At 33.0% G+C, this 14,444-nt stretch overlaps 1 protein-coding gene across 1 annotated transcript; it reads right to left on the reverse strand.

Moving 5' to 3' along the window:
- Window positions 1–3,629: 3,629 nt before the first annotated feature.
- On the reverse strand, window positions 3,630–5,799 carry LOC132751888 (uncharacterized). Its single transcript, XM_060742101.1, has 2 exons — window positions 5,763–5,799; window positions 3,630–5,199 (listed from the first exon to the last, which is right to left on the reverse strand). The coding sequence occupies exon 2, from the start codon at window positions 5,174–5,176 to the stop codon at window positions 4,259–4,261; it is 918 nt and encodes a 305-aa protein (XP_060598084.1). The 5' UTR covers window positions 5,177–5,199; window positions 5,763–5,799; the 3' UTR covers window positions 3,630–4,258.
- Window positions 5,800–14,444: the final 8,645 nt, after the last annotated feature.

Here is a 14,444-nt window from a genome sequence, read left to right on the forward strand (position 1 = left end):
TAACACTACACTAAAATATAAAAATACTTTGTATTTAGGTTAAACGCTACTAAATTTTTTTCCCTCGAATTTAATTGCATATAGTACATGTTATCAGTACAGAAAAGTACAGTACAGTACAGAAAAGTTCAGTACAGTACAGTACAGTACAGTACAGTACAGCACAGCACAGCACAGTACATCACAGCACAGCACAGCTCAGCACAGTACAGTACAGTACAGTATGCATATAATATCTCATCTTTTGAGTGGTAATATACATTGTACATCGCTTATAAAAGTGTACACTATTTTTTTGTAAATACTTAGTTGATATGGAAATAAGAAAATATATGTAATTGGGGTGGGCATGGGAGGGGTGTCCCCTCCCAAAGACTGAGAAATTTTGAAATGTGAGGTTGAAAATGGTGTTATTTCCTTGACTTTCTAGTGCTGTTTATGGTACCTTTTGGACGGTTTAACACCACATTGTATTTTTTATAGGTGAGTGCAGGGTCTTTTTAAACAGAATTGTCCTGGTGTTTAATAGTGAGCATTTACAAAATAACAGCACACAGTTGATAAAAATAATTTCAAACACTCAATCAATTTACTCATCTTAATAATAGACGATTTTCCTTAATAAAAGTGTTATTAAAATACTGTCTTTCTATTGTACAAAAAAAAATAATTTCAAACATTAATATTCAATAAGAATTTTTTCCATCAATGAATCCATGGCATTTTAGATTATGACTAAAGAGGTCAGTATATACAATCTGAATTTTATTTAAAAAATATAACTGCTCTAAACAGTTAATAAAAGCAATAACCAGTCATTTCATTTTCATAAAAATATTAGTAAAACTAGTTATTAAAACGTGATTCCTTTAATACTATCTTTATAAAACTGGCCACTTTTTTAATTTAAAAAATCATAATTTTCAGTTTCTTAATTATAAGGCTTTCCCAAAAGAAAATGGAAAAACAAAGAAAGTAAAATATTGTGAACTATGTAACACATATTTTTGCCACTATCTGTGACTATTTATTTCATTAAACCTTAGGACAGTAATAAACCAATTAATTATTTAGTTTAACATTGAAATCATGCAAGCATGTTGATAGATAAAGATCTCTGCTAAACCCCCGGGCAGGAGATTAACAACTGGATGACAGCAATTAATGTTTTGATAAGGGAGTACACTACAGCCAATAAAGTTTAAAACTGAAAAAATATATTCCAGCCCAGCTGGTAAACGTATCTTTGGGCCCAGCGGGGGGGGGGGGGGGCTGCAGCCCTGAAGCCCGGGCCTGAATCCGCCACTGATATTAAAAAGTCATTTAATTGCAGATGACTTCATTGAATAAGTACTACTTTTTAATTTAAGATTTTTAATATTTTTTAAACAGAAAAGGGTTTGCTACTCAAATACTCGTTATTTGTCCTTAAATAGTACAAGAATGGTACTAGCATAATTAGTTTTAGAGAAAGGTTGCACGGAACATCACTATCTTGCGTATATATTCATTCTGAAAGTCTCTCTTAAGCGCTAGGCAGTTTTCTGTTTGCATTGGTTTAAACATATTTATTTAAGCTCGATTGCGAAACAAGTTCTTGCAACATAAATTAATTTCGAGTCCGCTTCCTGGAACCAAACAACATCAGCGTCATATGAAGAAAGAGGGCCGTCACCTGAAGATATGCATGTTCCCTTGGCTGAGAGGCTAACACCTTAACCACTAGGCCACCGCTATTCCACCTGGGGAAGTGCATCACTATTATTCTGAAATAATTCGTACGATTTTCTTTCATATACAACATAATTATGTAAATTGCTCCGATATGTATGCCACGTTACCAACTTTCTGTAACGCATTGTTTAAATCATCGATTTGCAAGGGGTTTTGCGTTCTTTTTTGTTATTATTGTTTATTATCTTTATTTGTACATTTATTTTGTAATCCTAGACTCATGCGACACACCATGTTGGCCACCTTGGAATTTGGAACTGAGTCACTTCTTTTCATCACTAAGAGCGTTGATATTTTTTGCCCGTCTGACGCTAGTTTTTATCCCAGACACTTGATATTGCATTTTAGTCTAAACGGTGCTGAATCGACCATCAATTATCGTGCACGTGCAAGAGATCCCGACTACTGCATAGTGGCGGTGTATCGTTGTAAATTAAGTGACCACAATAGACCTCTGGTCATTATCTTATATAAAATAGTGACACCCTTCTATAAAATACTGAGCCCCTTTATAAATAAAATACTGACCCATATTTTATCTATAATAAAATATTGACCCCACCTAACATACTCTATAAAGTCAACGTCATAATTACTATTGCGTATACTTGTTGTTGTTGTGTCTGATGCTGCTTCTGGTACTGCTGCTGCTAGTGCCGCGACAACAGCTGACAACACAACGGTAAAATTTAGAGGTTCCGCTAAGAATAAGTGAACATCTTATTAACATTGAATTTTAAATATAAAATGCGTAATGAAAATTCTCTTATCTGAAAGACTGTTCATTTTGAGTAAGAACGCAGTTTCGTTAAGATGTTAGTTCAAAGTCCGGTGGAGGCAATCTTTTTTTGGCTGCATTTATGCAATTCAGTTATATATTAAAAGCCATCAACTTGTATAGGTAATTATGTATTTTGACTTAGAGAAAAACATCAGTACTTTATCACTTTATTTTTAGTACTAAAAGTAACAAGTACCGTGCATATAAAGCATACATTTATCACCTGAATTTTCTACGAGCTGCACCCTTTCTCAATTATATATACTAATTACGTACTAGCGTCCGTTTTGTAAATGTAAATTTGAATCCCGGAAAAATCGTTTGATCAAATATTTAGTTGTTGTTCTTTAGTTATTTTTTAATGTAACGAAATTTATATTTCACTAACACACCGCTACTTGAGAACATGAATTTTTACACTGATTTGTATTCAGCATAATTCAAGTTTAAAGCGATTGATCATTAGCAATGACAGAAATACATTAACTAAAGGTACACTGAACCTACTTGTCTACCGTTGTGTATTTAGAGATAACATAGATATTTTAATGTTTAATTTAATATTAAATTATTTTATTATTATTAAATAAGTAATTATTGTAACGCTGATTTGGTATAAATCTGAAAACGCCATGTTACATTATTATGTACATATATTTCATAAATACTGTGAAATAATACGATGCTTGTCACTATATGGATTATCTTATTTTCCGTCGCCATTGAGTATTTGTCATTTTAAACATTAACAGATTATAAAATTAATATATTTTAAAACCATGTTGTGAATTCGAAATGCTTTATTCTGTAATGAGGTTATGTCTAATATGTTTTAATGAAACATATAAATACGATATTTTAAGACTATAAAGGTACAAGGTAGCATGTTTTTAAACCAATTCTTTGCACTGTGTTTGACAGGGATTTGGAAATATTTCATCATCTCAAATGGAGCAGAAGATGACAGTGTATGGAACTTTCATTGCTTTGATAATGATTTGGCAAGTAAGCAAGAGTGGTCGATATCGATGCGAAAAGTAGAAAGGTAAACAAATGGCTAATGTATCTTAAATCTTTACATCACATGGCGTAAACTGATAGAAAAAATTCAAAGTATTTGATATATTTATTCTGTATAACAAACAACATTTAAAATATGTTAAAATTTGATCAATATCCATTCTTCAAATTAGACATAATTATATAACCTGCATAAAATTGCTAAAATATATTAACGTTGCCGGTACTAAAATTTCATTTCTCTCATCGGACGCCATCAGTTAGGAAAATTAATAGACAATTATTAATTAAAAACATTTTTTATGAGAGGAGTTACTAGTAAATATATATAGGTCTATGTAAATTGTTTGAATCCAGAAAACGTCAGCGTTGGGATAGAAAACAGTTGTCGTGACGAACCTCTATAATTATGCTACATGTATATTCAGCCAAAAAGGCATAACTATCTCCCAGATTACACTAGTAATACACGTTTCCTTTCTTTCGGATAAAAATTGTGCACGTGGAACAGGAAGCAGTAAAAAGAGATGAATATGTACCGATAAGAAGAAATACATATAAATGCATATAACAGATAATTGGTGGTTACATTATTATATAACACAAACAAAAGTTACTTTCGGTTTATACATGAGTAGTTATTTTCTTTAAGTAAAATCAGACTGATTTGAATTAATCCTTCTTGGTTAATTTTTAGACCATTGTAACGAAATATAATTATATTCATAAAATCACTTCGCACATAAATGACTGTTTATTAGAACATCCGTAATCTTGTATATAATATTTTCTTGAACTTCCTGATCCAGAATGTATCAAAAGCAAACATAGGTCATTTTGAGGTCTACCGGGATACCAGTGATTAAAGGAGTGATGTTTTGGTTGCGTTGTAAACTCCCATTTACTGTGTGATGAAGCTCTACGACCATCTATCCAGAAAATAGGATATATACTTCTTTCCGTTACAAAATTGGTCACATCTTTAAACTTCATCTCAGAATTTATATTGACCAGATTTCCTCCATAAGCCTGGCAACTTTTTGCCGCTGTGCTTTGAGTAGTTTTAGTGCTCACGAATTTGATACAGTGTCCATGTTCAGTTACAGTATAGTCTTCCTTGCACGTGTTACAAGTGCGAAATTCAACTTCTATGTTTTGATATGCACTAAACCGTTTACAAAGAGTTGTATTAAAGCCACAGTTTCTGGTACGATTCTGCCTTCCGAAATTGCCGTATCCTTTAACGTAAGTAAAACCACAATGATTCCATTTACTCCATTCAGTACAGGGATGTAGGCGGCATATTTCTTTTGCTACATCGGCCATTTCTGAACGGAGATCTTTTGCGACATTGCCAATTTGGGACTCCAAGTCTTTTTTCACATTGCCCATTTGAGACGTTACATTGCCGATTTGAGACTCCATGCCTTTATCCACATTACCGATATCATCACTAAATTTACGCGCCAAATTATTGATAACTTCCCCAGCAAGAACAAGATAAGGTTTGTTGAGAAATGCCCCCACATCAGTCAATGGTTTTCCGGGAAGCGTTTCGTTTGTAGATGGGGCTGTCATTACTTCAGTCGTAATCACTAAGGCTAACAGGGTGACACGTGCAGCGTTCTTCAATACCAACATCTTTTATTATAGCTCAGACAGATCTATTTAAAAAAGTAAAGAATGAAAATAAGTAATATTTTGACATATCTTAAAAATGAGTCACTGTTAACATACATTAGTGTTTGAAATTATTATTTGTTCAATACGATTGCAATATTTCAAATGAATCGTAACACATTTACATTGTACTTTGGTAATATGGCAAACTGTTAATCAGTCTAGTAAATCGACTGTTTATAAAAAAATTTAAAACACTAAGCTGGTTAAAATTTATTAGTAATTTGTTAATACGTAATAACAATTCAATAAACAGTAATTACGTAATAATAATCATTATTCAAAATTTGTAAATACGTACTAATAAACTTTAACCTATACTGATATTACGTAGAAAATATGGTTGTTAATTATTTCATAATTTGAGTTGCTGTTGTAATCTTAAATGACTTTAAACACTTTTCACAAATTATATATCAAAAATGAGGAGACAAACGCGTATTTTTTAAAATGAAATTATAAATAAATAGATAGATAAATAAATAAACAAATAAATTAATATCCTTTTTTTCTATCTTACAACAGTTGCATTAAACATAATACTTACATTCTGACAAAATCAATATACTGCTGTCGACATGGACCCACACTCAAACTGATATAAAAAATTGCTTTTATGTTTACCTTTGCCTAAACGAAATTCAACGAAATAATTTCCTCATTTCAAAACAAAGGGGTATTATGTAATGATTCGGTACATATAACGACATTTAGGGTGAAACACTATTTGCCGCCCAATGAAATTGCTCTAATTGAAAAAAACGCCCTTCTTAATCGTATCGACACGCAAATTTTTTAAGAGTTTAGAACGATGTGCGCGTATGTAATCTGAATGTAGTAGCCCTGCCTTATTGGTTCGACCTGACATTAGAAAAAACTATGTCAACGTATCTTCAAAATACTGCTTTTTTGGCGGGGTCATTTTGTGTATAATTCCATGGAGAAAAAAAACAAAAACAAAAAACAACATTTGAGCCATTTTAACTAACATGTGTATATCACGCAACGGTGATGATTGTCATTCAAAACATTTATCAATTAATGCACATAGGCACAAGAAAGGCAAAATGGAATAAGCCACGCAAGCATAATTATGCCGATCGCGGCTATTATAATCCGCGATATTTTGTTTTGATGCATACATTTTTGAGCATTATAAGCCTCAATTATTTTGTGCCGGGAAATGTCTCTGCGCCAAATATCGCAGCTATTATTGAGATCGTTGATGAGGAACAAAAAGCCGCGGCCTATAATTTTTCCCTTCGACTTTTTGTAGAATTTCTACAACACTTGCAAAAATATTTCGGGTTTCCTCTTGTTTGTTACCCGACTTTTTATAGACAAACGAGGGATGAATTGTATAGTCAACCCATGGACGCTACCGGCCACATGCTGTTTCAAACAACTGCTGCGACATTTTGTACGATTTCGGCAGAGAATCTCGCAGGGTTGTATGTTGCTATGTTATTTTATGATAAAAATTCCTCTCGGGTTTAAAAAGACCGTAATCGGCCACCATACATAACAACTTTCTGTAGGCCGGAAGCGTTCCAGCGGGGTCAAATGTGGTTAAACACTTAGTAAGTTTGTGAACATTTTACAATAAAGAAACCACTGTCGCTCCTTTCTTTTGGGTTCCTACTTGTTAAAAGTTCACTAAAAAAAAGCTAACATAAATTATATTAAAACGAACAACGTATGCTTCTCATTTCATTTGTAAAGTTGACATTCCTCTAAATCATACGAATTATAGGTCATATATGGATACTTTCCAGCTTTACTGGTGGAGGGAGACTTGTTTATTGTTTTGATTGGGTTTTACGTCGATCCGACAGAATGTAGGTCTTATGCCGACTTTTCTGCTTTACTGGTGAAAGGAGACTTTAGTAGAACGTCCGACATTCCGTAAGCTAGCTGTACAGCTTCCCCACATGAAAGAATCAAAAGTATATGTTTGGATTTGAACCCACAGCGTTGAGGGGCAAGGGGTTTGAAGTCAACGGCCTTAAACACTCGGGTACGGACACCCCTGGATTAATACATGGCCGTCCAGAATATTTGCTTTATTAAATTAAACAGAATGCCAATAGGAATGACAAAAATCTTCCTCGTGTCTTTTGCTTATGGCCATATTCAGATGAGAATGTATTGTAGATATAACCTGCTCAAGGTATTCATGAACCGAAATAATGTATTTTCTTGAATTTTGTCTATATCTTTTATAACATGCATAGAATTAAAGAAAATGTCTACCACTGTCGATACGTCTGCTTGCTTGACTATTCTCAGGGCTTGATAGTTTAAAACGAGCCTGTATAATGTAGAAGTTTCCGAAAAAGTTCCAAAAGGACCATTATTTTATCAACATCCACGTTATAGAGTTCTGGGCCTTGGACAGTGGTCTCCTACTATTCTCTCAATTGTGTGAAGTTTTAAGCCATTCCCTTTATCACTGCGGAGGATCCCGTGACCAAATTCGTACAATGGGCTCAAAAATGGCGGCCTGAACGCTCGTTAAAGCAGTGAATTTGTGGTAAGCTTACAGTTAACGTTTAATATAATTATGTAAAACTAGGCCGCACAGAACATCTGTATAAAAACCACGTTATATTCTGTTATTTACGGTGTCCTTATCGTGCCATTTAGAATGTCGTCCGTCGCGTCTAAGGGTAGACACACGACAATGCGAAGTGACATCGCGACAATGCGAAGCGACGCTCGACAACGCGAAGCGATATGCGACAATGCGAAGCGACGCTCGGCAGTGTCAAACGATATGTCGCACTGTCGCCTATAAATGTCGCGGTAAAAAAGGGCGACATTTAAGAAATGTCGCTTCGCGTTGTCGAGTGTCGCTTCGCATTGTCGAGCGTCGCTTCGCGTTGTCGCGATGTCACTTCGCGTTGTCGCGATGTCACTTCGCGTTGTCGCATTGTCACTTCGCATTGTCGAGTGTCGAGGTTGGTAGAAGTGCATACCACGACACTCGACAATGCGAAAAGACAACGCGACAATGCGATACGACGCTCGACAATGCGAAGTGACACTCGACATCGCAAAGCGACATTTTTAAAATGTCGAGTAAATGTCGCGTTATTTTTATGATTTTACACCGCGACGCTCAACATTGCGAAGCGACACTCGACAATGCGAAGCGACACTCGACAACGCGAAGCGATACTCGACAACGCGAAGCGACACTCGACAATGCGAAGCGACATTTGGAATAATATCGTATCGCATTGTCGTGCGTCTACCGGTGCTTGGTCAGAATTTACTTACTCACCGACAAACGGTGCGATCATGGAAGGGGTCGCACTAAACTGCTGACGAATTAGCTGACGATATAGATATATAGGAAACTGCTGACCAGTTAAATAAAGAAGGATTATCGGAAAATGCTGACCAGTTACACAAAGAAGGGAAACATTGAAGGTGTGAAGTTATATAAACACGCCGTAGGGGGTAATAAAAAGATGGGAAATTACTTTTATTCTTTTAATTATATTTTTAATTTTTGCATTTATATGACTATGTTTATAAACTAAATTAATATATACATTTAAAGTACCATAATATCATACATTTTAACACGGATTTACATTACTACATGTAATATAAATCCGTGATTTTAAAAGGATATATTAAACAGCTTTTTATACCTCTAAAGATATGCAAAAATTTGAATTAATGTTTTATAAAGAATTATGATGTTATGAGTTTTATCAAAATCTCTTGTTAGTGATATTTCAATAGAAAAATCTTGTAACGGAAAAAAAATGTATTTTCAAAAGCAATAATTGCAATTTGAATTAATATTAAATAAGTCAGCAGTGTTTTAACTTAATTAAATGTCGACAAAATTTTATACAATATATTGAATTTCGTACTTTATAAAATGAATTAAAATTCCACGACAAAATATATTTTTTTCTATATTTCTAACTGGTCAGCAGTTTCCCTATATATCTAACTGGTCAGCAGATTCTACTACATGTGTATATGTTTAACTGGTCAGCATTTTCTCGCCTGAATGTAAAGAGCGTTAAATTTGCTAACCATATAGAATAAGAAGAGTTTTACGGCTTAAATCAATTTGAAATAACATTAAATTGGTCAGCAGTGTTTTTACTTAATTAAATGTCGACATAATTTTATAAAATAAATTGAATTTGCATACATAATAAAAATGAATTACAATTTCACGGCAAAATATATTTTTCTCTATATATCTAACTGGTCAGCAGTTTCCCTATATATCTAACTGGTCAGCAGATTCTACTATATATGTTTAACTGGTCAGCATTTTCTCGCCTGAATGTAAAGAGCGTTAAATTTGCTGACCATATAGAATAAGAGAGTTTTACGGCTTAAATCAATTTGAATTAACATTAAATTGGTCAGCAGTGTTTTTACTTAATTAAATGTCGACATTATTTTATAAAATATATTAAATTTGCATAATGAGTAACAATTTCGTAGCATTTAAATATATTTTTCTCTATATATCTAACTTTTCAGCAGATTCTACAATATGGTCAGCATATTTTTGACTGTTTATTGTATTTTGTCATAGATAAATCAAGAATGACACGTCGCGTGTGAAATCGATTTTAATATGACCTTGGGGCATATCGATCTCGATAAATTATCAGTTTAATGGATATCTGTGGAAACATGTTGTTTATAATGTAATAAAAGCTTATTAACTATAACAATTAGCACATTATTAATTTTTGTTCAATATTACTTATACAATTATACGAACAACAAATAAGGAAACAGAAATCACTTTATTTCATATTTGCACTATTTATTTTTTTTATTACACTTTATTTCCCATTTTCATAGATTTTAACATAATAGAAGAAAAAAAACATATATATATATAAATGTACAATCACAATCATTACAAGTTATACAATAATTCAACATAGAAAATATAGGTCATGGTGTAAACATAGGTTAAGCACATAAATTTATATGCATCATAATATAATTTATACATATTTACATTTGTAACAAAAGATGCTGCATGTGATAAATATATATATTTATATATATAATTTATTGTCTAGAATTCCATTTAAAATTAGTGCTTTAACGAAACGAAAACAAAAACACTAAAAAATGGATTAACATCTAGGTACGCTTATTGTTTGATATGACACAATTTGTGAAATATATTTCAGTTAGTTTCTCTGACAGTAAACTTGTTGCCTACAACAAGTTTTATATAAGCAAACGACTGGAATAAAAAGGAGTGGTACTCGTTTGGGTTTATTGCACATGTGTTTAAAAGAAGAGATCCCATCATAGCGTCAAGTTTTAAAGGATTTGAAAGATTATGTATGTCTTGTATAATATTGATATTTACAATGGAATTGAGTTGATCAAAAAAGTGTGATCTTTCATTGTTGTTAGATGGACATTCTAAACATAAATGTGTCAATATATCACTTGTTTGAACGTTACATTTTAAACACATCTGGATTTTTAAGTATGATACACTTGCCCATAATTTTGCAATGTACATACACAAAGTCAACTCCTGAGCATTACGTGGTATTTCGTAAATTATAGCAGGTTTAAGGTCCAGATGTAATCTTCTGAAACGAATAAAGTCTTCATCTTCAAAGATATTTTTTCTCCATTCAAAAACTGTAAACGATTTAACAGCTTTTTTGACAATTATTTTCCACATCCATTTAGATGCAAAACGACCACTTTTGGCATAGTTGTATAAGTAATCTGTTAAATTATATTTTCTTAGAATTCTAAATATATCTGGTATGAATCCTTTCTGAATAGTGAAATTTCCATTTATAAACAGCTGTAATCTAAGATCGAAAATTTGTCTTGCCAGTAGATATGTTGGTGTTGTGCATAGTTTTTCGAGAAAAAGTAATTTTCTTTTGTCAATATTTGACTCCATTGATGACCAACCAAGCATACTTAGTGCGATGTCCGTTCTTGTTCTTTGACTGAAATTTTGTATACGTTTGGCACAGAATCTAACAAACTTTTCTACGATATTTGAATCATTCAATGTCATGTTATTCCATAGTTCACAGCCGTAAAGAGTCGTAGGGAAAACTATTTTTTCAGTCATATTTGCTAGAATCATTGGATTTATTTCAGAGTCTTCATTTCTTAAGTCCAATATTGAAAATAAGGAACCTCGGCCTTTTGAGCACCTAGTTTCGATTGAATTAGTACATTTTAGTGATGGCACAACATCAATACCGACGTGGCGAGCACTATATACACGTTGTAGATTCGTTGATGCTATCCGAATCATCGGTGGTATATGTGGGTTTCTTTTAAAGCTGCATATCAAAAATTTGCTTTTTTCTCGATTAAAAAGGAACCTCCATTTACATGAGTATGAATATGCAATATTAAGAGATGACTGTAGAGAATTTGCATCCGGGCAAATAAGAGTAATATCGTCTGCCATTGTAGGCGCGGAGCAGTTTAATTTTCCCACAAAACAACCTATTTTATTGTTTTCTAGTTCATTCAGAAGATCATTTATGTAGATTAAGTAGTAAAAACTTGACAACACTCCTCCCTGTCTTGTTCCTTGGTGCAATAAAAACGCATCTGTGACAGTTCCATTCACATATATCATACTCGTCATTCCGCTGTAGCATTTCATTATTATTCGTAGAGTTTTTGATGGTATGCCGATTTGTTTGAGTTTGTAAAATAGTCCATTGTGCCAGACTGTGTCAAAGGCTGACGAGGTGTCTAAAAGACCAACATATGGTTCTGAACCATTTTCGCAATAATATGACACGGTTTCTCTCAGGACGAATGAAGTTGTTAATGAACCAAGATACTTTTGATAGCCATTTTGTAATTTATTCGGAAATTGCATTTGTGTCTCACATAACCATTTTTGTATTCTGTTCATTTTAACTTTTTCAAACAGTTTATAAATAACTGGTAAAAGTGACACTGGTCTATAACTCGTAACTTTCTTAGAGCACTTTCCTTCTTTCAATACAGGAATGATTATACCTTTTTTAAGATCGCTCGGTATGTATTCGTGCTGTATCATTAGGTTAAAGAACTCCAATAATAGCTTGCATACACCACTCCCTGCATATTTTATATGTTCATTTACAATTTTATCGTGACCTCCACTTTTATTGATTTTCAAAGAATCTATCGCAGTTTGAAGTTCACTCTCTTGCACAGAATTCCCAAATATACTGTCAAATTCAGAGAAACTATTCGAATTGATGAATTCTCTCATTTCAGCATCCACTTTATCTTTAAAATCCTCATCGAATGAATTACCTTCTGTGGGAAGAAATATGTGTTGATAGTGTTTTTTAAAGGATTCTGCGATATCAATGGGGTTGTCTTGAACGCTATTGTCATCAGATATAAATTCTCGAACTATGTTTTGCTTCTTTTTACGTCTTCGATTAACAGTGCGCCAAAAAAGCTTAGAGTCACATTCAGCATGTTTTTCGAGATTTTCATAAAATTGACGATCCACGTCTGAGATAGCTTTTACTTGATCTTGTTTAAATTTCCTTTTAGCATTTTTATAGTTTGTAAAGGAAACACATTTACCACGTGGTTTGCCCTCAGATATCCAAATACGTCTAAGACGTCTCTGTTCACTATGCGCAAACTTAACTTCCGTAGTCCAATATGGCTTTGAGTGTTTGTTAAATTTAAATTTTGGAAGTGTTTTATCAGCTGCACAAAGTAATAGATTAACAAGATAAAGGTACATATTGTCTATCAAATTTATAGGGTCACTTCTCACGGCGTTTTCAAGGTAGTCATTGACATCAATATTTGTTATATTTTCGAATTCCCGCTTTTCGTTTTCCGAACATTTGGACCAGTTTGTATTCGGATAAGAACTTTCTTGAAAGCTATACTTAGAAAATTTGATGTTTAATATAGCGTGTATAGGATTATGATCTGAAACATGACAAAGATCATTGTCTATTACTTCACACTTTGCTATCATGTTGTCATTAAACTGATTGAATACAACGTAATCAAGTGTCTTTAAGGTAGGTCTAAACGTATGATTACAACCTGCAGTCTTTGCATAAGACATGTTATTTCTGTTAAGAAACTGCTTGAAATATTTATCTCTTTTGTCAGGCTTGTCAATAAATACATCAACATTGAAATCTCCAAAAAACATAACATTTCCATCTTTGGAATATTTTTCTGAAATAGTTTCCAAAATGTCAATACAGTCTTTGAATTCATCAAAATCATAATTTACAGATGGTAAGTATACAGAAAATAAGAATGAGGATATTTCATTTGAGTGACATATTTCAATACCAACAATGCGATCACTAAAATTATGCTCTATTTCTTTAATATTAAAGGATAACTGTTTTCTATATAAAATAGAGACGCCTCCTTTCCCCAATTTAGTACTTTTCATAGTAGAGTTATCAAATCTACTAACAGATAAATAGTCTGTATGAATGCTATTGAAAAAGTCTTTACAGTGAGGTTTTAATTTATGTTCAGATATAAAGGCTATATCAACATCAAAGATGTCTAACAATTTGCTTAAACTAGCAGAAGAGGACATAGCGCCTCGAACATTCCAAGTTAACGTGTTTATATTTAATTGTTCAGTACTTGAACACATGTCATTAAAAGGTGTTAACAGCAGTACACAAATGATATAGAATGCAAATTTAAACATTTTCATTGTAATAATTTGCCCATTCATTTATTCCATACCACCGACGGCAGTACATTTTTTTCAGCCAAAAGCTTTTATTTTCAATTATACAACCATCTTCTTTATATACAGTAACTTTAGCACTGAGACATTTGCGTTTGCTTTGAAACAAATTAACACTAACTGGTGTTATCCCTCGTTCAGTTAGATATTCTACTAATCCAGCTCTGTTAGAGTCACTACTTATACCACCTACATAATATCTTGATGTTTTTCGTTTAACAACGCTTTCGAATTTCGGTTCACTGTCATAAGCATTCCACGACTTTTCTCGAACATTTTCTTTTGGGTGATAGACGGCTGCTTTTGCATATTGTGTTCCGTTGAATTTATGCTCTGATCTTTCTCTTATAATTGTTTCAATTTTCATGTTTTCATTTGTTTGTGATTTTGAACTGTGTGCTTCAATACTTCCCATGTTGTTGTTAGCAGTGGCACATTGACTGTTTGAATTAATGATAGTATGAAGATTGATATTTGTCTCTT

Source organism: Ruditapes philippinarum, unplaced genomic scaffold (assembly GCF_026571515.1).
Source record: "Ruditapes philippinarum isolate M1 unplaced genomic scaffold, ASM2657151v2 ctg2167_1_1_1_1, whole genome shotgun sequence".
In the NCBI taxonomy this organism is placed as follows: Eukaryota; Metazoa; Mollusca; class Bivalvia; order Venerida; family Veneridae; genus Ruditapes; species Ruditapes philippinarum.

What these genes read in the sequence shown, in the direction of transcription:
- LOC132751888 (XM_060742101.1), bottom strand. Translation starts at nt 5,176, where the DNA reads ATGTTGGTATTGAAGAACGCTGCACGTGTCACCCTGTTAGCCTTAGTG.